Genomic DNA, 23,089 nt, shown 5'->3' with positions numbered 1-23,089 from the left:
GGACCCTTTCCCCAATGCCCTGGGAGTCCAGGCCTGGCCCCCTTTGGCCCTCCCTCCCTCCTTTCAGGTATTTGGGGCTGCAGCCCCTCTTGGGCCCTTTGGAGAAGGAATGGGAAGAAGGAGGAGGAAGGAGAGGAAGAGGAGGAGGAAGGGAGCCAGGAGGAGAGAGAGGAAGGAGAGGCCAAAGGGGAAGGAGGGAGAGGCAAGGGGAGGGAGTCTGGTTCCTAGAGGGGCAGGAAAGGCCAGGATAGGGAGTACCACTTCCTTCCTGCCTCTCTAGGAACCACACTCGCTGCCCCTTCACCCTTCCTTGACCCTGGAAGGAGGGCAAAGAGCCTCTCTCTCTCCAAAGCCCTGGAAACAAAGGACTTCTGGTCTGAGGCCATTGGACCTTGCCCAGGGGATGCCCGGGTGTTTTACCATCCTGTGGGAGGAGGCTTCTCTCATGTCCCCAGATGAGAAGCTGGAGCTGACAGGCGGGAGCTCACCCTGTTGCCCGAAACCCCCCTGGGCAAAATCATTTGTTCCACGTATTGTCGAAGGCTTTCATGGCTGGAATCACTAGGTTCCTGTGGGATTTTCCGGGTTATATGGCCATGTTCTAGAGGCATTTTCTCCTGACATTTTGCCTGCATCTATGGCAAGCATCCTCAGAGGTAGTGAGGTCTGTTGGAACCAGGAAAGCGGGTTTATATATCTGTGGAATGACCGGGGTGGACAAAAGATTCTTGTCTGTTGGAGCTAGGTGTGAATGTTTCAACTGACCACCTTGATTAGCATTTGATTGCCTGGAAGTGCCTGGAGCAATCAATGACTGGGGTGGGGCATATTATTTGAGCGTTGGTGGACAGGAAAAGAGATTTAAAGATGGGCTCAAAGCCAACCTTAAAAACTCTGGCATAGACACTGAGAACTGGGAAGCCCTGGCCCTTGAGCGCTCCAGCTGGAGGACAGCTGTGACCAGCAGTGCTGCAGAATTCGAGGAGGCACGAGTGGAGGGTGGAAGAGAGAAACATGCCAGGAGGAAGGCGCGTCAAGCCAACCCCGACCGGGACCGCCTTCCACCTGGAAACCAATGCCCCCACTGCGGAAGAAGATGCAGAGCAAGAATAGGGCTCCACAGCCACATACGGACCCACAAGGAAATCCATAATGGAAGACCATCTTACTCGTCCAACGAGGGATCGCCTAAGTAAGTAAGTAAGTAATTATTTGAGCACACAGAAATGCTGGACCACTCCAACAACCACCATGTCAGGCTACACAGAGAAGCCATTGAAATCCACAAGAAGCATGTGGACAATTTCAACAGAAAGGAGGAAACCATGGAAATTAACAAAATCTGGCGACAAGTATTAAAACACTCTAAAATTACAACAGCAAAACAACAGAGAGGAAACAATCAGGCACATCTTAACACCTCTCAACAAAAGATTCCCCCAGGCTCAGCCAGGCCTTCAAATGCTAATGAAGGTGGTCAGTTCAAACATTCACACCTAGCTCCAGCAGACAAGAGCTCTTGGCCCCACCCCAGTCATTCCACAGACATATAAACCCAATTTCCTACTTCCAACAGACCTCACTACCTCTGAGGATGCTTGCCATAGATGCAGGCGAAACGTCAGGAGAAAATGCCTCTAGAACATGGCCATATAGCCCGAAATAACCCACAGGAACCTACTTATTATTTGTTCCCTTCATGCCTGCAGCAGAGTTCCAAAGGTCACAGGCCCCCCAAAGTGTAATGGTTTGGCTCTGCACATGTTCAGACAATCAGGAAACCAAGTCCAGGCTGCTTCTGATCCCTCAATAAACTGGTTACCCTGAACTCTGTGCTTCTCTTGCCCTTTCCTTGCTCTAATGTACTCTTCCCAGCCATCCTGTCTCTTTCCTCCTTTCTCCTCTTTCCAGATAGCTGGATCCCCCACGAGAAAGTCTCTGATAGATAGTTTAAGCTCTCTCTGCTCCTTAGATTTCTCTCCTGCCACCCTCCCTGCCTCAGAGCACACTCTCTGGCCTCTTTCGGGACCTAACTCCACATATATATACACAAACACACATATACACAAATATATACACACATACACACACTGGGCCACAGCAAAGTGTGGCAGGGGACGGCTAGTAAATAATAAATATCCCACCCCACTAAGTATAAAAACCTGTCTCTCGAAGGAGAACAAGTGTCATGTCTAGAACTTGACCGCCAGAGGAAGGCCTGGAGTGAGGCCCAAACCGGTCCTGTTCCACTCGGGAGAAGAACACACGGCGTTGATCCCATCTCAGAGGGATTGTATCAAATCCATATAATGTTATTTGTGATTACGGTGAATTTGAACAGTATAACAGGTTTCTACAATGATTCGCTGCATTCACTTATTTTCTATTTTCTTTATAAGTGGGCTATTCTGTGGAAGGCACAAGGGTTGGACTCACGACACCAACGGGGGCTTCAACTAAAGAAGAAGAAAAATCTGTATTTCTAAGATGGTTAGTTAGATCTATTCTCTCCCTGTCAAAACATTGCTCATTGCTCCTCAACTTAAAAAAAAAAACTTTATTGAAAGTTTTCCATAAAAACATTTAAAAGCAAGTAAGAAAAGATAGAAAAAGTGGGAGAGAGAGAAAAAAGAAAGAGAGAGTGTGTTTGTGTGATTCCAGATGTGGCCTGACAAAGGCAGACAAGGGCACGGGTAGCATGAGACTAAGAAGAAAATGGTCAAAGAAATGAGTCCAAATTCAAGTCAAGTGTCATGTCTAGAACTTGACCGACAGAGGAAGGTCTGGAGTGAGGCCCAAACCGGTCCTGTTCCACTCGGCAGAAGACGACACGGCGTTGATCCCATCTCAGAGGGATTGTATCAAATCCACATAATGTTATTTGTGATTACGGTGAATTTGAACAGTGTAACAGGTTTCTACAACAATTCGCTGAATTCACTTATTTTCTATTTTCTTTATAAGTGGGCTATTTTGCGGAGGGCACAAGGGTTGGACTCACGACACCAACGGGGGCTTCAACTAAAGAAGAAGAAAAATCTGTCTTTCTAAGATGGTTAGTTAGATCTATTCTCTCCCTGTCAAAACATTGCTCATTGCTCCCCAACTTAAAAAAAAATCTTTATTGAAAGTTTTCCATAAAAACATTTAAAAGCAAGTAAGAAAAGATACAAAAAGTGGGAGAGAGAGAAAAAAGAAAGAGAAAGAGAGTGTGTGATTCCAGATGTGGCCTGACAAAGGCAGACAAGAGCACGGGTAGCATGAGACTAAGAAGAAAATGGTCAAAGAAATGAGTCCAAAGTCAAGCCAAGTGTTACTGGAAGCCATTTCCCTGTTGCAATTTTTTTTATAAATTTTGTCCCAGCTCTTTGGATGATGTCTCTCCTGAATGTAGTTTGTGATAGTTCAAAAGTTAAGAAGTTAAGAACATTTCCCACATGTCTTAGCATTTGTATGTTTTTAGCCTGTGTATATTCTCTAGTGCTTGTTATGGGATGACGTCTAAATAAAACATTTCCCATACTTCTGGATCTTTTAACCTTTCTATCCTTTGTGTAGTTTTTTGTGGGTGTGGAGAAAGCAAAACATTTCTGACACTCCTGGCATTTCTAAGGCTTCTGTCCTGCATGGAGTCTTTTGTGTCTTACCAAATGTGAATTGTGAGCAAAACATTTCCCACACTCCTGGCACAGGTATGGCTTCTCTCCTGTGTGGAGTCTTTTGTGGCTCACCAAGGTTGAACGCTCAGCAAAACATTTCCCACACTCCTGACATTGGTATGGCTTCTCTCCTGTGTGGAGTCTTTTGTGCCTCACCAAATGTGAACTGCGAGCAAAACTTCCTCCACACTCCTGACATTGGTATGGCTTCTCTCCTGTGTGGACTCTTTTATGGCTCACCAAGGCTGAATGTTGAGCAAAAGGTTTCCCACACTCCTGGCATTGGTATGGCTTCTCTCCTGTGTGTAATCTTTTGTGGCTCACCAAGTTTGAACAGCGAGCAAAACATTTCCCACACTCCTGGCATTGGTATGGCTTCTCTCCTGTGTGGAGTCTTTTGTGGCTCACCAAGTTTGAACAGTGAGCAAAACTTCCTCCACACTCCTGGCATTGGTATGGCTTCTCTCCTGTGTGTAGTCTTTTGTGGCTCACCAAGTTTGAACAGCGAGCAAAACATTTCCCACACTCCTGGCATTGGTATGGCTTCTCTCCTGTGTGGGATCTCCAGTGGTCTATAAGTTGTGTATTCTGAGTAAAACTTTTCCCACACTTCTGGCACTTGTACCTTTTCTTTCCTGTGTGAAGCTTTTTGTGCCTCATCAATTGTGAACTGGAAGCAAAACACTTTCCACACTCCTGGCATCTGTATGGTTCCTGTTCTGTGTGAAATTGCTCATGTTTCAAGTGTGAACTCTGCAAAAAAGATGTCCCACACTCCCGGCTTATGATATCGTCAGTTCCTTGAAAAATTTCTTCTTGGTTCCGATGTGTCAATTCGTAATCAGCAATACATTTTGCTGATATTCTCCATTTACAATGGCTTCTCCCAGCACTGAGTGTCTTGTGAAGTATAAGTCCCATATTTTGCGTAAAACATTGTCCACACACATTGCATTTGTAGGGCCTTTCTCTGGCAGAATCTCGATTTTCACGGTGAGTTTGCTGGTGTCCAGGAAGGTCCCCATTGTGTCCCAAATGCGTCCTGTGTTTAGTGCACACATGGCTCTTCTTCCAGTTATCTGCTGGGAAGAAGAAGGGCAGAAACAATCATTCCTCAGCGTGAGTGATGAGGACTCTGAGGAAGTGGGATAAGGAGTGGATTCAAGGATTCTTAAAAAAGCCTAGACATGGAGGTGGAGAAGGGAGAACTATTGTCGTTTCCCCTCCTCTTGTTCAGTCAAGATGGACCCTGTGTGACTGCCTGGAGCCTCGAAGAGAGAGATGAGTGACACATGCTCCAGAGGCTCCCTGTTGCTCAGCCCAGTCCAGGTTTGTATTCTGTCTCCTTCTCTCTGGGGGAATGGATGCCTTTTCCCTTCACATCCAAAGGCTTTGCTTTTTCTCTAGCTTAAGAGTTTCCCTTCTTCCCTCCTTTTTATTTCTCTCCCCAACCAGTTTGATGACTGCTAGATGCCTCTCCCAGGGCACAAACAACCCTGAGCCCTCGTCGTTCACAATCAGAGAACATAGAACGCATTATATTACAAGTCGCCATAATGCGGATGACTGAGGTCGGAGGCTGTTTGTGTGCTGGGGGAGGCAACGCAGAAAGAGAGCTTAGACGTCAGACATGCAAAGGCCAGCCTACCTGGTTGGGAGGAAAAACTCAGCTGAATACCACACCCATAAAAAGATGTATAGCTGCCTCTGTGTATCTGAAGCCAGGGAAGTTTGTTCTTTTTGTGGATCCATTCTCTGGCCCCTCTTTCTAGGGGGGAGTTTTCCAGAATGGGGGGCGGGGATGCCTTTTGCTGAGAGGGAGTGTGGTGCGCTTGGAATCGGCTCCAGTTATGGAAGTCTTCCCACTGGAGGGTGAATGGGTGCCAACACCACTGTGACTCAGGCACCAAGTCCATGTGACACTCATGTCCTATATTTCCAACCAAAGCCCTGCCTTGAGAACTCTCAGAGATTGGGATGACTGAGGATCCTGCTCCCACCAGAGAGCTGCTGACTGGGATGCTGCATTTTGAAACAGAAATCCCAGGAATGAGGGGCCTTACCAAGAGAGTCCACCATCCCTTGAATCTCCTCCATGATCTGCATGTGCAAGGCTTTCTGATCAGGATCCAGGAGAACCCACTCCTCCGGGGAGAAAGGGACAGCCACCTCCTCAAAGGCAATTGGACCCTGGAGGGGAAAGAAAGAGAAATCCTTCTCACCTGAGACTTGTATACCTGTGTATCTCACTGCTGGCTCATCTCCAACTTGTGGTCTACTAACACTCCAAGATCCCTTTCACATGGACTGTTGTCAAGCCAGATGTTACCCATGCTGTGTCTATGCATTGTGTATTTCCTACATTTCTCTTCGTTGAAATTAATTTTTAGTTTTCAACCAGCTCTCTAACATGTTGAAGCCATTTTGAATTCTGATCCTCATTTGGTGTCATCTGCAAACATGATAAGCATGCCCTCTGAACCTTCATCCAAGCCAATAAGAAAGGTGTGGAACAGCACTGGGCCCAGGACACAACCCCCAAAAGAGCCCTGCAGCACTCCTCCCTTCTTTCCAGGATGAAGAGGAACCTCTGGTGAGCACCCCTTGTCCATTCTGGAAGAGAGGGACACTCTTTGCCTCCTCCACTCTGGTCAGACTTCTCCCGTTCTCCGGGAGTTTTCAAAGATTGTTGCTCTGGTTCAGCAAGTTCCTTCAGGACTCTTGGGTGTCATTCATGTGGCCCTGGAAACTTGCATTCATTTCATGTGCCCAGCTATTCCTTCTTTACCTATTTTGGGTTGCATTTCCCCTATGATGCCATCTACTCCATCTTGCTCAAGCAGAAGACTGATTCCCTACTCTGGTCTCCTTTTTCCTTCTTCCACTGACACAACCAAAGAACCACTTTTTATTGTTTTTAATCTCTCTGGCAAACCTGAGCCCATTTCCTGTTTTGCCTTGTCAGACCTTTTCCCTCCTTATGCTGATGAGCTGTCTGAAATCCTTGGTGATTTCCCCCCTTTTCCATTTCTTGTAGATGTTCCTTTTAAATCTTAGCTCAATTCTTTGGACATCCATTCTAGTTTCTTTAGATTTCTCTTATATTTTTTTCCTCCTTGTTGCCACTGTTTCCAATTCTGCCTTCAATATTTCACTTTGAAGAAACTAACGTTCTATCTTTTCTGTTTCAAGAGATGTTTGAGGATGAAGCCTGGAAGGACTGACCCCCAGGCAGCTCCCTTCCTCCTCTCCCAGGAATCCTTCTGCTTACCTGATTCACTTCCACTCCATCACAAAACGACTGAGGATTCGGCAACAACCTCATTCCAGCCCCTGGGAGAGAGAGAGAGAGAAAGAAAGAGAGAGTAAATTGTGGAAAGCTGATCACATAAACATGCCTCAGAGGTGACAATTAAAGTCCTATAAATATCCAGGGAAGTCATGCTCCCCATGCTCTATTCTGCCTTGGTTAGACCACACCTGGAATCACACTGTGTCCAATTCTGGGAACCACAATTGAAGAGAGTTATTGACAAGCTGGAGGGCGACTCAAATGATCAAGGGTCTGAAGAACAAGCCCTATGAGGAGCGGCTTCAAGAGCTGGGCATGTTTAGCCTGAAGAAGACAAGGCTGAAAGGAGACATGATAGCCATGTATAAGTATGTGAGAGGAAGCCACAGGGAGGAGGGAGCAAGCTTGTTTTCTGCTTCCCTGGAGACTAGGACGCAATGAAGCAATGGCTTCAAACTTCAAGAAAGGAGATTCCACCTGAACATGATGAAGAACTTCCTGACTGTGACAGCCGTTCAGCAGTGGAACTCTCTGCCCTTGAATGTGGTGGAGGCTCCTTCTTTGGATGCTTTTAAACAGAGGCTGGATGACCATCTGTCTGGCGTGCTTTGAATGCAATTTTTTTGGTTCTTGGCAGAATGGGGTTGGACTGGATGGCCCATGAGATCTCTTCCAACTCTACAGTTGATTCTGTGAAAGAAACCTACTAGGAAATGTCCCTATGATCACAGCCCAAGAATATGTAAAATTGTAGGGTTTAGGACTTTTGTTTCGCATGCAGTGCTGTGAGTAGGTTGAAAGGAAAGGAGTCCTGGGCTTGGTATTGCAATTGACTAAAGTTACTGTTCATTGCCTCTTTGTCTTCCAGCTCAGTTTCAAGGCTCATCTTTGGTTTGGGTGATTGTGAGAGTGGTCCAGCATTTCTGGGTTCACAAATAATATGCTGTGCCCAGGTTGGTTCATGAAGGGCTCGGCTATGGCTAACTTCTCTGGTTGAATCAGTCTGCAGTGCCTTTCCTTTGCCTTAATTCATGTCTGGGCAATGCTGCCGTGGTGTTTGGTGGCCCCTCTGTAGACTTGTCCACAGCTGCATGGTTTACGGTAGACTGCTGCAGAGGTGAGAGGACCCCTCCTGTCCTTGGCTGAGCGTAGCATTTGTACAAACCCACCCTGGACAATCCACAGATATATAAACCTCACTTACTAGTTTCCAACAGATCCCTCAACCTGTGAAGATGCCTAGCATAGATGTGGGTGAAATGTCAGGGGAGAATGCTTCTGGAAAATGGCCATACAGCCCGAAAAATGCATAGCAACACAATAATTATTATAATAATGATAATAATAATAATAATTTATTATAATAATATTATTATTATAATAATAATTAATTAATTATATTATTATTCTAATATAACTTTTGAACTGTGGTGCTGGAGGAAAGTGCTGAGAGTGCCTTGGACTGGGAGAAGATCCAACCAGTCCATACTTCAGGAAACAAAGCCCGACTACTCATTGGAGGGAAGGATATTACAGACAAAGTTGAAGGACTTTGGCCACATCATGAGGAGACAGGAAAGCTTAGAGAAGACAATTATGCTGAGGAAAGTGGAAGCAAAAAGGAAGAGGGGCCGACCAAGGGCAAGATGGATGGATGGCATCCTTGAAGTGACTGGATTGACTTTGAAGGAGCTGGGGGTGGTGACGGCCGTTGGGGAGTTCTGGCGTGGGCTGGTCCATGAGGTCACGAAGAGTCTGAGACGACTGAACGAATGAACAACAACTATTATTATTATAAATTATAGCATAATTATAATTCATAATAATAATAATAATTTTACTTCTAATCAAGGAGGGTTACAACACACTTTACAAAATACAAACACTGCAAAATTCAACAAATATACATATTTCTATAAAAGATCCACTGGCTGCTGTGGTGTTTGGTGGCCCCTCTGTAGACTTGTCCACAGCTGCATAGTATACGGTAGACTGCTGCAGAGGTGAGAGGACCCCTCCTGTCCTTTGCTGAGTGTAGCATTTGTACAAATAATAATAGTAATAATAATAATAATAATAATAATTTTATTTATTATCTGTCTCTCCGTGTGGCTACACATTAAAACTGCACTTCTATGAAATACATATTAAAGTTCATAAAACAGATACCAAACAAAGGATGTGAGTTTAAGATATATACCCATCTCAAGGCCAAATGAACCTTCATGGGCACCTTCTCAAGCTCAAACCGGGGAATTTCCACTGGCATAAAACACCAAAACTCCCAGAAGGGTTCCTTCTTACCCTGCCAGGCTGCAGCCCCCTCTCTTTCCTCTCCTTCCTGCTTCAGCTCCTTCTGCTGGAGGCTCTGCTTGGTGTCCGAGGGAGGCTTTTCTGGTGAAGGGACATCAGGGTGGACTTCCATGCAGTTATTTTGGGCCTGGAAGAGCAGATAGTATTCCAGAAGAAGTACAGAGAATTTTCAAAAATATCACAGACCTATGTGCAGAAACTGCATGGGGTTTTTTTGAAAGAATAACTGAGATGGCCACCTAACTAATGCCATATTCCCCCTCCTGTCATTTCCAGTGTGGTATCCGGGATCAACAAATTTGAATAGAGCAGCAACTGAGCTTACAGTGGATATGGAGGTGAGAGCAGGAGGGGCAAAGAAAGTGGGAAAAGAGGCTGAGGGAGCTGAGTCCGGCTTCTCCCTCACGTCAGTCCCATCTCGGAAGGAAGGCAGGATGTACGTTTATCCATGGGTGCCAAGGTGAGTGAAGCCAAGAGGCAATGCTCTCACCTGTCCTTCCTGCTTCTCGTCCTCTGCCCGACTGAGGAGGAAGCCTTCCGCCAGGGCCACCGCCTGGGAAGAGGTCTCTGCCCCACACTCTCGGACCCAGCTCCCCATCTCTGGGGGCAGGATGCTCAGGAACTGCTCCAGGATCACCAGGTCCAGCATCTCCGCCTTGGTGTGTTGCTCTGGCTTCAGCCACTGGCGGCAGAGAGAGTGGAGGCGGCTGCAAACCACTCTGGGCCCCTCGCCCTCTCCGTAGGAGGAATGCCTGAAGCGATGGCACCGTATGTGCGCATCCAGGAACATGTGTGTAGTTCCTTCCCAGGATTCCCCACTGCTTCGAAGTCCTGCTTCAGGTCCAGGTGAGTTGGGTCTCTCCATGTTGGAGCCACTCTTGGATGAAGAACCCAAGATGAGGAATCCCAGGTGCCTTTCCTCCCTCTTCTCTCAAGGGAAAGAAATCCCTCCACAGGCTGGACTCCAAAATCCTCAGCCAAAAACCACCTTTGGAGAAGGAATGGGAAGGAGAGGAAGGAGAGGAAGAGAAGGAGGAAGGAAACCAGGAGGAGGAAGGAGAGGCCAAAGGGGACACTCTCCTCTCCCAGCCAGGCAAGGAAGGCTAAAGAGGAGGGAGTCTGGCTCCTAGAGGGACCGGAAAGGCGGGTCTGGGGGAGGCCCACTTCCTTCCTGCCTCTCTAGGAAGACCACACTCCCTCCCCTTCACCCTTCCTTGACCCTGGAAGGAGGGGAAGGAGCCTCTCTCTCTCTCTCTCTCTCCAAAGCCCTGCAAACAAAGGACTTCTGGGATGAGGCCACTGGACGTTGCCCAGGGGATGCCCGGGCGTTTTACCATCCTGTGGGAGGCCTCTTTCAGGTCCCCGCATGAGAAGCTGGAGCTGACAGACGGGAGCTCACCCTGCTCCCCGGAATCAAACCACAGGCATTTCAGTCAGCAGTCCTGGCGGCACAAGAGATTAGAATCAAACCCACAGCAGAGCTTACTTGTCCGAACGCATCTCCCTCTACGTCCCGCCTCGCAGGTTAAGATTATCCAGGGAGGCCCCGCTCTCGCTCCCGCTGGCGTCGCAAATACATCTGGCGGGGACGAGAGACAGGGCCTTCTCGGCTGTGGCCCCCGCCTGTGGAACTCGCTTCCCACTGAGGTGAGATCGGCTCCATCCCTCCCATCATTTAGGAAGAAATGGAAGTCGTGGTCCTGGGAACAGGCTTTAGGACAACAGGCATAGACAACAACGATTCTTTATTGATGAGTCAATTGTGACCATATCAAAACATGCAAAACATACAAGACATACACACGTGCCCATACATACAGTAACACCATATAGGAACACAAGGCATTGGGGCCGACTGGCCTGTCGACCCACTCCTAGAATCATAGAATCATAGAATCAAAGAGTTGGAAGAGACCTCATGGGCCATCCAGTCCAACCCCATTCTGCCAAGAAGCAGGAATATTGCATTCAAATCACTCCTGACAGATGGCCATCCAGCCTCTGCTTAAAAGCTTCCAAAGAAGGAGCCTCCACCACACTCCGGGGCAGAGAGTTCCACTGCTGAACGGCTCTCACAGTCAGGAAGTTCTTCCTAATGTTCAGATGGAATCTCCTCTCTTGTAGTTTGAAGCCATTGTTCCGCGTCCTAGTCTCCAAGGAAGCAGAAAACAAGCTTGCTCCCTCCTCCCTGTGGCTTCCTCTCACATATTTATACATGGCTATCAAATCTCCTCTCAGCCTTCTCTTCTTCAGGCTAAACATGCCCAGTTCCCTAAGCCGCTCCTCATAGGGCTTGTTCTCAATGATTGTGCAACGACAAGGTTCAAAGATGAAACATGGATGAATTCCTTCAAGTCGGGTCTGGGCGGGGGCGCGGGGAGGTCAAATGCGTGGCATGTCCGGATGAAGTTTGGAAGTGTGGAGGATGTTGAGGGCAGCAAGGCCCCCTCTCTCGGCTTCCGTCTTCTCGCAGATGGCCAGCGCTTTCTGCGTCCAAAGGGTCCATAATGGGAAAATAGAGTTTTGCCCTGAACCCTGAAGGAGGGTGTGCCATTTCTCCTTATTCTCTACACAAGTCTGGTTCCCCAGCAGAGGCTCTAGGTCAGTGGTTCTCCACCTTCCTCATGCCGCGACCCCTTCATCCATTTCCCTATGTGGCAGTGACCCCCAACCATAACAGTATTTTCGTTGCTACTTCATCACTGTCATTTTGCTACCGTTATGAATCATCATGTAAATATCTGATACGCAGGATGTGTCTTCATTCACTGGACCAAATTTGGCACAAATACCCAATACGCTCAAATTTGAATACTGGTAGGGGTTTGAGGAGGGAGTTGTAGTTGTCATTTGGGAGTTGTAGTTGCTGGGATTTATAGTTCACCTTCAATCAAAGAGCATTCTGAACTCCACCAATGATGGAACTGAACCCATCTTGACACACAGGATTCCCACGACCAACAGAAAATACTGGAAGAGTTTCATGGGCATTGACCTTGAGTTTTGGAGATGTAGTTCACCTACACCCAGAGAGCACTGTGGACTCAAACAATAATGGATCTGGACCAAACTTGGCACAGATACTCAATTTGCCCAAATGTGAACAATGGTGGTGTTTGGGAACAATAGACCTTGACATTTGGGAGTTGTAGCTGCTTGGATTTATACTTTGCCTACAACCAAAGAGCATTCTGAACCCCACCAATTGGACCAAACTTCCCACATAGAACCCCCATAACCAACAGAAAATACTGTGTTTTCCGATGGTCTTTGGAGACCCCTCTGACACCCCCTCACAACCCCCCAAGGGGTCCCGACCCACAGGTTGAGAAACGCTGCTCTAGGTAGTAAGACCGGATCCTGATGGAGTAGGGACAGTTTAAGATAAAAGGTTCGGAGTCCTCCACTTCTGGAGAATACAATTGAGCATACGTTCGTGGGGGGCAAAACCTAACCTACTATGTGTGACCAAATCTGCTGAGCCAAAATGACCACTAACACACATAGATAGCACATTGGACATGGAATTAGGTATGGAATTGACTGGAAGGATGATACAGCTGTTAATACTGTTTTTGACTGTTTTAATGAGTGTTTTAATTATTGTTTTGATTATTATTATATTGCTCTGTTATATGGAATGGCATCCAATTGCTGCCAAATGTAAGTCATCCCGAGCCCCCTTCGGAGGTTGAGAAGGAACGGGATAGAAATACTGGAAATAATAAATCTAGATAAATAAAAATGTAATGTTCGTTTGTGGGATTAACATAACTCAAAAACCTCTGGACAAATTGACACCAAATTTGGACATAAGACACCTATCAGGCCAACAAGTGACCATCACTCATAAAAACATGGAAAAACATAGCAGAAGAGACCTAAAAAGCCAAAAAACAAACAAAAAAACATTACAGCACATGTGCAAAACCACATATATATTTGCAAACACACATATGCGCAAATATATACACATAAAACACATATACACAGACTGGGCCGCAGCAATGTGTGGCAGGGGACGGCTAGTAAATAATAAATCTCCCATCCCACTAAGTATAAAAACCTGTCACTCGAAGGAGAACAAGTGTCACGCTTAGAACTTGACCGCCAGAGGAAGGCCTGGAGTGAGGCCCAAACCGGTCCTGTTCCACTCGGGAGAAGAAGACACGGCGCTGATCCCATCTCAGAGGGATTGTATAGAATCCATATAATATTGTTTGCGATTACTGTGAATTTGAAGAGTTTAACAGGTTTCTACAATGATTCGCTGAATTCACTTATTTTCTATTTTCTGTGTAAATGGGCTATTCTGTGGAAGGCACAAGGGTTGGACCCACGACACCAACAAGGGCTTCAACTAAAGATGATGGCATAGATATAGTGATGGAAGAAAAAAAATCTGTCTTTATAGGATGGTTAGTGAGATATATTCTCTCCCTGTCAAAACATTGCTCATTGCTCCCCAACTTTTTTAAAAATAATCTTTATTGAAAGTTTTCCATAGAAACATTTAAAAGCAATTAAGAAAAGATAGAAAAAGTGAGAGAGAGAAAAAGAAAGAGAGAGTGTGTGTGTGATTCCAGGTGTGGTCCAACCAAGGCAGACTAGAGCACGGGTAGCATGAGACTAAGAAGAAACTGGTCAAAGAAATGAGTCCAAAATCAAGCCAAGTGTTACTGGAAGCCATTTCATCTGCCATTTCACTGTTGCAAAACATTTTATTAATTTTGTCCCAGCTCTTTGGATGATGTCTCTCCTGAATGTAGTCTGTGACAGTTCAAAAGTTAAGGACCTCAACTAAAACATTTCCCACATGTCTTAGCATTTGCATGTTTTTTAGCCTGTTTATATTCTCTAGTGCTTGTTATGGGTGGACGTCTAAATAAAACATTTCCCATACTTCTGGATCTTTTAGCCTTTCTAGCCTTTGTGTAGTTTTTTTGTGGGTGTGGGGAAAGCAAAACATTTATCACACTCCTGGGATTTCTAAGGTTTTTGTCCTGTGTGGAGTCTTTTGTGCCTCGCCAAGTGTGAACTGTAAGCAAAACATTTCCCACACTCCTGGCATTGGTATGGTTTCTCTCCTGTGTGGAGTCTTTTGTGGCTCACCAAGGTTGAACGGTCAGCAAAACATTTCCCACACTCCTGACATTGGTATGGTTTCTCTCCTGTGTGGAGTCTTGTGTGGTTTACCAAGGTTGAACAGTTAGCAAAACATTTCCCACACTCCTGGCATTGGTATGGTTTCTCTCCGGTGTGGAGTCTTTTGTGCCTCACCAAGTGTGAACTTTGAGCAAAACATATCCCACACTCCTGGCATTGGTATGGCTTATCTCCTGTGTGGAGTCTTTTGTGGCTCAGCAATTGTGAACTCTGAGCAAAACATTTCCCACACTCCTGACATTGGTATGGTTTTTCTCCTGTGTGGAGTCTTTTGTGGCTCACCAAGTGTGCATTTTGAGCAAAACATTTCCCACACTCCTGGCATTGGTATGGTTTCTTTCCTGTGTGGTGTCTTTTGTGGCTCACCAAGGCTGGACGGTCAGCAAAACATTTCCCACACTTCTGGCATCTATATGGTTCCTGTCCTGTGTGAAATCGCTCATGTTTCAAGTGTGAACTCTGCAAAAAAGATGTCCCACACTCCCAGCTTATGATATCATCAGTTCCTTGAAAGATTTCTTCTTGGCTCCAATGTGGCGATTCGTAATCAGCAATACATTTTGCTGAAATTTTCCATTTACAATGGCTTCTCCCAGCAATGACTGTCTTGTGAAGTATAAGTCCCATCTTTTGCGTAAAACATTGTCCACATGCGTTGCATTTGTAGGGCCTTTCTCTGGCAGAATCTCCATTTTCACTGTGAGTTTGCTGGTGTCTAGGAAGGTCCCCGTTGTGTCCCAAATGCGTCCTGTGTTTGGTGCACACATTGCTCTTCTTCCAGTTATCTGCTGGGAAGAAGAAGGGCAGGAACAATCATTCCTCAGCGTGAGTGATGAGGACTCTGAGGAAGTGGGTTAAGGAGTGGATTGAAAGGATTCCTAAAACAGCCTAGACACGGAGGTGGAGAAGACAGAACTGTTGTCGTTTCCCCACCCCTTGTTCAGTCAAGATGGACCCTGTGTGACTGCCTGGAGCCTCGAAGAGAGAGATGAGTGACACATGCTCCAGAGGCTCCCTGTTGCTCAGCCCAGTCCAGGTTTGTATTGTGTCTCCTTCTTTCGGGGGAATGGATGCCTTTTCCCTCCACATCCAGAGGCTTTGCTTTTTCTCTAGCTTAAGACTTTCCCTTCTTTCCTCCTTTTTATTTCTCTCCCCAACCTCCAGTTCTCTCTTCCCATCTTCAGATAAGGTTGGGATTTTTGGAAGTTTGTGTAAAAGGGAAAAGGGATAGATTTGCCTGACTTGACTCCAGTTATGGAAGTTTTCCCACTGGAGTGTGAACTGGTGCCAACACCACTGTGACTCAGGCACCAAGTCCATGTTACACCAATGTCCTATATTTCCAACCAAAGCCCTGCCTTGAGAACTCTCAGAGATTGGGATGATTGAGGATCCTGCTCCCACCAGAGAGCTGCTGACTGGGATGCTGCATTTTGAAACAGAAATCCCCAGGAATGAGGGGGCCTTACCAAGGGAGTCCACCATCCCATGAATCTCCTCCATGATCCGCATGTGCAAGGCTTTCTGGTCAGGATCCAGGAGAACCCACTCCTCCGGGGGGAAAGGGACAGCCACCTCCTCAAAGGCGATTGGGCCCTGGCGGGAAAAGAAAGAGAAATCCTTCTCACCTGAGACTTGTATTCCTGTGCATCTCACTCATCTCCAACTTGTGGTCTACTAACACTCCAAGATCCCTTTCACATGGACTGTTGTCGAGCCAGATGTTACCCATCCTGTATCTGTGTGTTGTGTATTTCCTACATTTCTTTTTGTTGAAATTAATTTTTAGTTTTCAACGGCCACTCTAACATGTTAAGGCCATTTTGAATTCTAATCCTGTCTTCTGGAGTATTATCTATCCCTCCTCATTTGGTCTCATCTGCAAACATAATAAGCATGCCCTCTGAACCTTCATCCAAGCCAATAAGAAAGGTGTGGAACAGCATTGGGCCCAGGACAGAACCCCCAAAAGAGCCCTGCAGCACTCCTCCCTTCTTTCCAGGACGAAGAGGAACCGCTGGTGAGCACCCCTTGTCCATTCTGGAAGAGAGAGACACTCTTTGCCTCCTCCACTCTGGTCAGACTTCTCCCGTTCTCCGGGAGTTCTCAAAGATTGTTGCCAGTGGTTCTGAAATTTCTTCTGCGAGTTCCTTCAGGACTCTTGAGTGTCGTTCCTGTGGCCCCGGAGACCTGAATTCATTGAGAGTGCCCAGCTATTCCTGGACTGCGTTTTTACCTATTTGGGGTTGCATTTCCCCTATAACGCCATCTGCTGCATCTTGCTCAAGCAGAATACGGATTCCCTTTTGGGAGAGGACTGAGGCCACGTTCTCCCTCTTTCCCATCCCGTTTGCATTGCACCACCTTCTCCAGGCACAGACCCTACTCTTGCCTCATTCCACCTTCTTCTTCTATTGACACAACCAAAGAACCACTTTTTTATTCATAGAATCATAGAATCATAGAATCAAAGAGTTGGAAGAGACCTCATGGGCCATCCAGTCCAACCCCCTGCCAAGAAGCAGGAATATTGCATTCAAATCACCCCTGACAGATGGACATCCAGCCTCTGCTTAAAAGCTTCCAAAGAAGGAGCCTCCACCACACTCCGGGGCAGAGAGTTCCACTGCTGAACGGCTCTCACAGTCAGGAAGTTCTTCCTCATGTTCAGATGGAATCTCCTCTCTTGTAGTTTGAAGCCATTGTTCCACGTCCTAGTCTCCAAGGAAGCAGAAAACAAGCTTGCTCCCTCCTCCCTGTGGCTTCCTCTCACATATTTATACATGGCTATCATGTCTCCTCTCAGCCTTCTCTTCTTCAGGCTAAACATGCCCAGTTCCCTAAGCCGTTCCTCATAGGGCTTGTTCTCCAGACCCTTGATCATTTTAGTCGTCCTCCTCTGGACACATTCCAGCTTGTCAATATCTCTCTTGAATTGTGGTGCCCAGAATTGGACACAATATTCCAGATGTGGTCTAACCAAAGCAGAATAGAGGGGTAGCATTACTTCCTTAGATCTAGACACTATGCTCCTATTGATGCAGGCCAAAATCCCATTGGCTTTTTTTGCCGCCACATCACATTGTTGGCTCATGTTTAACTTGTTGTCCACGAGGACTCCAAGATCTTTTTCACACGTACTGCTCTTGAGCCAGGCGTCACCCATTCTGTATCTTTGCATTTCATTTTTTCTGCCAAAGTGGAGTATCTTGCATTTGTCACTGTTGAACTTCATTTTGTTAGTTTTGGCCCATCTCTCTAATCTGTCAAGATCGTTTTGAATTCTGCTCCTGTCCTCTGGACTATTGGCTATCCCTCCCAATTTGGTGTCGTCTGCAAACTTGATGATCATGCCCTCTAGCCCTTCATCTAAGTCATTAATAAAGATGCTGAACAGGACCGGGCCCAGGACGGAACCCTGCGGCACTCCACTTGTCACTTCTTTCCAAGATGAAGAGGAAGCATTGGGGAGAATCACCCTCTGTGTTCGTCCACTTAACCAATTACAGATCCACCTCACCGTAGTTTTGCCTAGCCCACATTGGACTAGTTTCCTTGCCAGAAGGTCATGGGGGACCTTGTCGAAGGCCTTACTGAAATCCAGGTACGCTACATCCACGGCATTCCCCGCATCTACCCAGCTTGTAGCTCTATCGAAAAAAGAGATCAGATTAGTCTGGCATGACTTGTTTTTGATAAATCCATGTTGACTATTAGCGATGACTGCATTTGTTTCTAAGTGTTTGCAGACCGCTTCCTTAACAATCTTTTCCAGAATCTTGCCCGGTATCGACGTGAGGCTGACCGGACGGTAGTTGTTTGCGTCGTCCTTTTTTCCCTTCTTGAAGATTGGGACCACATTGGCCCTCCTCCAATCTGCTGGAACTTCTCCCGTTCTCCAAGAACTCTCAAAGATGGTTGCCAATGGTTCCGAAATGACTTCCGCTAGTTCCTTCAATACTCTGGGGTGTAGTTGATCTGGCCCTGGGGACTTGAACTCATTAAGAGCGGCCAGGTATTCCTGGACGACTTCTTTCCCAATTTGGGGTTGGATGTCCTCCAATCCCTCATCCACTCCATCTTGCTGAGGTTGAAGACTCTCTTTTTGTGAGAAGACCGAGGCAAAGAAGGCATTAAGTAGTTCTGCCTTTTCCCTATCCCCTGTCAGCATTGCCCCATCTTCTCCGCGAAGAGGTCCTATTGCCTCCTTGTTTTTCCTTTTTCTACTGACATAAGAATAGAAGCCCTTTTTATTGTTTTTAATGTCCTTGGCAAGCCTGAGCTCGTTTTGTGCTTTAGCCTTGCGGACCTTTTCCCTACAGGTGTTGGCTATTTGTTTGAATTCTTCTTTGGTGATTTCTCCCTTTTTCCACTTCTTGTGCATGTCTCTTTTGTGTCTTAGCACAGTTAGAAGTTCTTTGGACATCCATTCTGGCTTCTTTGCACTTGTCCTATTTTTTCTCTTTGTTGGCACGGTTTGCAATTGCGCCTTGAGTATTTCACTCTTGAGAAATTCCCATCCATCCGTAACTCCCTTGTCTTTTAGTATCTGTGTCCACGGAATGCTGCTCAGCGTTTCTTTCATTTTTTGGAAATCAGCTCTCCTAAAGTCCAAAATGCGGGTTTGACTTGTCTTAGTTTCGGCCTTCCTTTGTACCTCAAATTGCAGGAGCACATGGTCACTTGCCCCTAAGGATCCTACCACTTCGACCGCATCGATCAGGTCCTCCGCATTTGTTAGGATGAGATCAAGAGTAGCCAATCCCCTTGTTGCCTCTTCTACCTTCTGGACCATGAAATTGTCTGCAAGGCAAGCGAGGAATTTGTTGGACCTTGTACTCTTGGCCGAGTTTGTTTTCCAGCAAATATCGGGATAGTTGAAATCGCCCATGACTACTACATCTCTTCTCTGTGCCTGTTTGGTCAACTGTTGGCAGAAGACTTCATCAAGTTCTTCCTCCTGGCTTGGGGGTCTGTAGTAGACGCCTACAACGACATCTTTTTGAGTCCCAGTTCCCTTGATTCTTATCCAGATGATTTCAAGCTGGTTTCCCAGATTGCTGTCTTGAATCTCTTCTGCAGCATAAGAGTTTTTGACATATAAGGCTACTCCGCCTCCTCTCCCCTTTGTTCGGTTTCTGTGAAAGAGGTTATACCCCTCGATAACTACATTCCAGCGATAGGAGTCATCCCACCAGGTTTCAGTGATCCCTATGATATCATATTTGTGGTGTTGTGCTAAAAGTTGGAGTTCGTCTTGTTTATTTCCCATGCTCTGTGCATTAGTGTAAAGACATGTGAGCCCCTGGGATCTTCCCTTGAGCTGTTTAATTGGGATTATTGTGCTTTTGGTACTTGGTCCTTGTTGTGTTTGTACAGCCCTCCGTTTAGCCTTCTGGCGATTCCCAGACATTATGGGTAAAGTAGTATTCGCAAGGCTGTTGTCCCCCTCCCCCGGTGGACCTAGTTTAAAGTGCGTCTAATGAGGTTTGCGAGTCTGTGAGCAAAAAGGTGTTTTCCTACTTGTGTGAGATGCACCCCATCCCTTGCCAGTAGGCCATTCTCCTGGAAAAGCAGGCCATGGTCGAGGAAGCCAAAGCGTTCCTCCTGACACCATTTTCTAAGCCAGTCATTGACCTGTACTATTTTTCTGGCTCTTGTGGGTCCGTGTCTTACAACAGGGAGGAGGGATGAAAAGACCACCTGTACATTACATTCTTTTAGCTTTGCTCCTAGAGCTCGAAAATCATTTGTGATCTTTTGAAACGTATGCTTTGTTTTTAATCTCTCTGGCAAACCTGAGCCCATTTCCTGTTTTGCCTTGACAGACCTTTTCCCTCCTTATGCTGGTTAGCTGTCTGAAATCCTTGGTGATTTCCCCCCTTTTCCATTTCTTGTAGATGTTCCTTTTAAATCTTAGCTCAATTCTTTGGACATCCATTCTAGTTTCTTTAGATTTCTCTTATATTTTTCCTCCCTCTTGGCTCTGTTTGCAATTGTGCCTTCAGTATCTCACTTTTAAGAAACTCCCATTCGATCTTTTCTGTTTCAAGAGATGTTTGAGGATGAAGCCTGGAAGGAATGACCCCCAGGCAGCTCCCTTCCTCCTCTCCCAGGAATCCTCCTGCTTACCTGAGTCACTTCCACTCCATCACAAAACGACTGAGGATTCGGCAACAACCTCATTCCAGCCCCTGGGAGGGAGGGAGAGAGAAAGAGAGGGAGAGTAAAGTGTGGAAAGCTTAAGACATAAACATGCCTCAGAGGTTACAATTACAGTCCTATAAAGAAACCTATGAGGAAATGACCCAATGAAAACAGGAGCATTCAACAGCCCAAGAATATGTAAAATTGTAGGGTTTAGGACTTTGTTTCACAAGTAGTGTTGTGAGTAGACTGAAATCAAAGGAGTCCTGGGCTTGGTATTTCGATTGACTAAAGTTACTGTTTGTTGCCAGTTTGTCTTCCAGCTCAGTTTCAAGGCTCATCTTCGGTTTGGGTGATTGTGAGGGTGGTCCAGCATTTCTGTGTTCACAAATAATATGCTGTGCCCAGGTTGATTCATGAAGGGCTCGGCTACGGCTGACTTCTCTGGTTGAATCAGTCTGCAGTGCCTTTCATTTACCTCAATTCATGTCTGGGCAATGCTGCTGCGGTGTTTGGTGGCCCCTCTGTAGACTTGTCCACAGCTGCAGGGTATACGGTAGACTGCTGCAGAGGTGAGAGGATCCCTCTTGTGCTTTGCTGAGCGTAGCATTTGTACAAACCCACCCTGGACAATCCACAGATATATACACCTCACTTACTTAGTTTCCAACAGACTTCTCAACCTCTGAAGATGCCTAGCATAGATGTGGGTGAAACGTCAGGAGAGAATGCTTCTGGAACATGGCCAGGCAGCCCAAAAATGCATAACAACACTATTATTATTATTATTATTATTATTATTATTATTATTATTTCTTATCTGTCTCTCTGTGTGGCTCGAGGAGGATTATAACACAATTTACAAAACACAAACATAGAAAATTCAACAAATATACATATTTCTATAAAAGATCCACATTTAAACTGTGAGTTTAAGATATATACTCATCTCAAAGCGAAATGATCCGGCATATGCACCTTCTCAAGCTCAAACTGGGGATGTGCTACAATCCCTCTGAAGGGGAATTTCCACTGGCATAAAACACCAAAACTCCCAGAAGGGTTCCTTCTTACCCTGCCAGGCTGCAGCCCCCTCTCCTTCCTCTCCTTCCTGCTTCAGCTCCTTCTGCTGGAGGCTCTGCTTGGTGTCTGAGTGAGGCTTTTCTGGTGAAGAGACATCAGGCTGGACTTCCATGCAGTTATTTTGGGCCTGGAAGAGCAGATAGTATTCCAGAAGGAGTACAGAGAATTTGCAAAAATATCACAGACCTATGTGCAGAAATTGCATGGAATTTTTTTTGAAAGAATAACTTCTGAGATGGCCACCTAACTAATGCTACACTCCCCCTCCCATCATTCCCAGTGTGATATCCGGGGTCAACAAATTTGGATGGAGCAGCAACCGAGCTTACAGTGGATATGGAGGTGAGAGCAGGAGGGGCAGAGAAAGTGGGAAAAGAGACCGAGGGAGCAGAGGTGGGCTGCTATACAGTTATTTTGATCCTGAAAGAACACAAAGCATTTCAGATTGAGTATAGAGAAAGATTACAAAAGGATTTTTTTTTTGAAAATGTGCAGAAACTGCATTCTGAGATCAGCCATATTCCACCTCCCATCCTCTCTGATGTCATATGTCAAGAAATCTGAAATGAGATGCAACTGAGCTTATAGTGGATATGGAGGTGGGAACAGGAGGGGCAGAGCAGGGGGGAAAGAGGCTGAGGGAGCAGAGTCCGGCTTCTACCTCACATCAGTCCCATCTTGGAAGGAAGGCAGGATGTACATTCAATCTCTCCATCAGTCCCAAAGTGAGTGAAGCCAAGAGGCAATGCTCTCACCTGTCCTTCCTGCTTCTTGTCCTCTGCCTGACTCAGGAGGAAGCCTTCCGCCAGGGCCACCGCCTGGGAAGAGGTCTCTGCCCCACACTCTCGGACCCAGCTCCCCATCTCTGGGGGCAGGATGCTCAGGAACTGCTCCAGGATCACCAGGTCCAGCATCTCCACCTTGGTGTGTTGCTCTGGCTTCAGCCACTGGCGGCAGAGAGAGTGGAGGTGGCTGCAAACCTCTCTGGGTCCCTCGCCCTCTCGGAAGGAGGAATCCCTGAAGCGCTGGCGCTGTATATTTGTATTCAGGAACGTCTGCGTAGTTCTTTCCCAGGATTCCCCACTGCTCTCAGGGGCACTGCCTGCTTCAGGTCCAGGTGAGTTGGGTCTCTCCATCTTGGAACCACTCTGATGAAGAACCCAACTGTATCCGAGATGCCTTTCCTCCCTCTTTTCTCAAGGGAAAGAAATCCTTCAACAGGCTCGACTCCAAAATCCTCAGCCAAAAATCCCCTTTCCTCTGTGAAAGAAAGGCACAATCAGACAACAGGCTTCAGGAGGTGTTTCTTCTTGGAGAGCCAGGCCATGCTGGGCCCTCCTTCCTTCCACTTGGGCCTCTGCTTCTCCAGCCTCCAGACCCACCTGGCCTCCCAGTGAGCTCCCCTTCAGTCCCAACCCAGGCTGGATCC

General features: G+C 46.5%; 2 protein-coding genes across 2 annotated transcripts; both read right to left on the bottom strand.

Annotated features, from left to right (window-relative positions):
- Window positions 1–3,111: 3,111 nt before the first annotated feature.
- Window positions 3,112–5,840, bottom strand: LOC137096308 (zinc finger protein 420-like). The gene is made up of 2 exons (XM_067465427.1): window positions 5,723–5,840; window positions 3,112–4,741 (listed from the first exon to the last, which is right to left on the bottom strand). The coding sequence occupies exons 1-2, from the start codon at window positions 5,763–5,765 to the stop codon at window positions 3,609–3,611; spliced, it is 1,176 nt and encodes a 391-aa protein (XP_067321528.1). The 5' UTR covers window positions 5,766–5,840; the 3' UTR covers window positions 3,112–3,608.
- An 8,143-nt stretch (window positions 5,841–13,983) lies between these two features.
- LOC132766090 (zinc finger protein 436-like) lies at window positions 13,984–22,877 on the bottom strand. Its single transcript, XM_067465336.1, has 5 exons — window positions 22,416–22,877; window positions 21,652–21,787; window positions 20,563–20,624; window positions 15,900–16,026; window positions 13,984–15,218 (listed from the first exon to the last, which is right to left on the bottom strand). Exons 1-5 carry the CDS (start codon window positions 22,794–22,796, stop codon window positions 14,254–14,256), a joined length of 1,671 nt encoding a protein of 556 aa, XP_067321437.1. The 5' UTR covers window positions 22,797–22,877; the 3' UTR covers window positions 13,984–14,253.
- Between the last annotated feature and the right edge of the window lie 212 nt (window positions 22,878–23,089).

Source organism: Anolis sagrei, chromosome 2, assembly GCF_037176765.1.
Source record: "Anolis sagrei isolate rAnoSag1 chromosome 2, rAnoSag1.mat, whole genome shotgun sequence".
Classification (NCBI taxonomy): domain Eukaryota; kingdom Metazoa; phylum Chordata; class Lepidosauria; order Squamata; family Dactyloidae; genus Anolis; species Anolis sagrei.
This window is presented reverse-complemented; position numbering and strand designations above follow the sequence as displayed.

Bases quoted from the DNA above. Each gene is read 5' to 3' on its own strand.
- LOC137096308 (XM_067465427.1), bottom strand. From the start codon at position 5,765: ATGCAGATCATGGAGGAGATTCAAGGGATGGTGGACTCTCTTG. The intron at 4,742-5,722 runs GTAAGGCCCCTC...TCTTCTTCCCAG, and splicing joins AGGGATGGTGGACTCTCTTG to CAGATAACTGGAAGAAGAGC.
- LOC132766090 (XM_067465336.1), bottom strand. From the start codon at position 22,796: ATGGAGAGACCCAACTCACCTGGACCTGAAGCAGGCAGTGCCCCTGAG. The intron at 21,788-22,415 runs GTGAGAGCATTG...CTGCTCTTCCAG, and splicing joins ACAAGAAGCAGGAAGGACAG to GCCCAAAATAACTGCATGGA. The intron at 20,625-21,651 runs GTAAGAAGGAAC...CCTCCCTCCCAG, and splicing joins GGGGGCTGCAGCCTGGCAGG to GGGCTGGAATGAGGTTGTTG.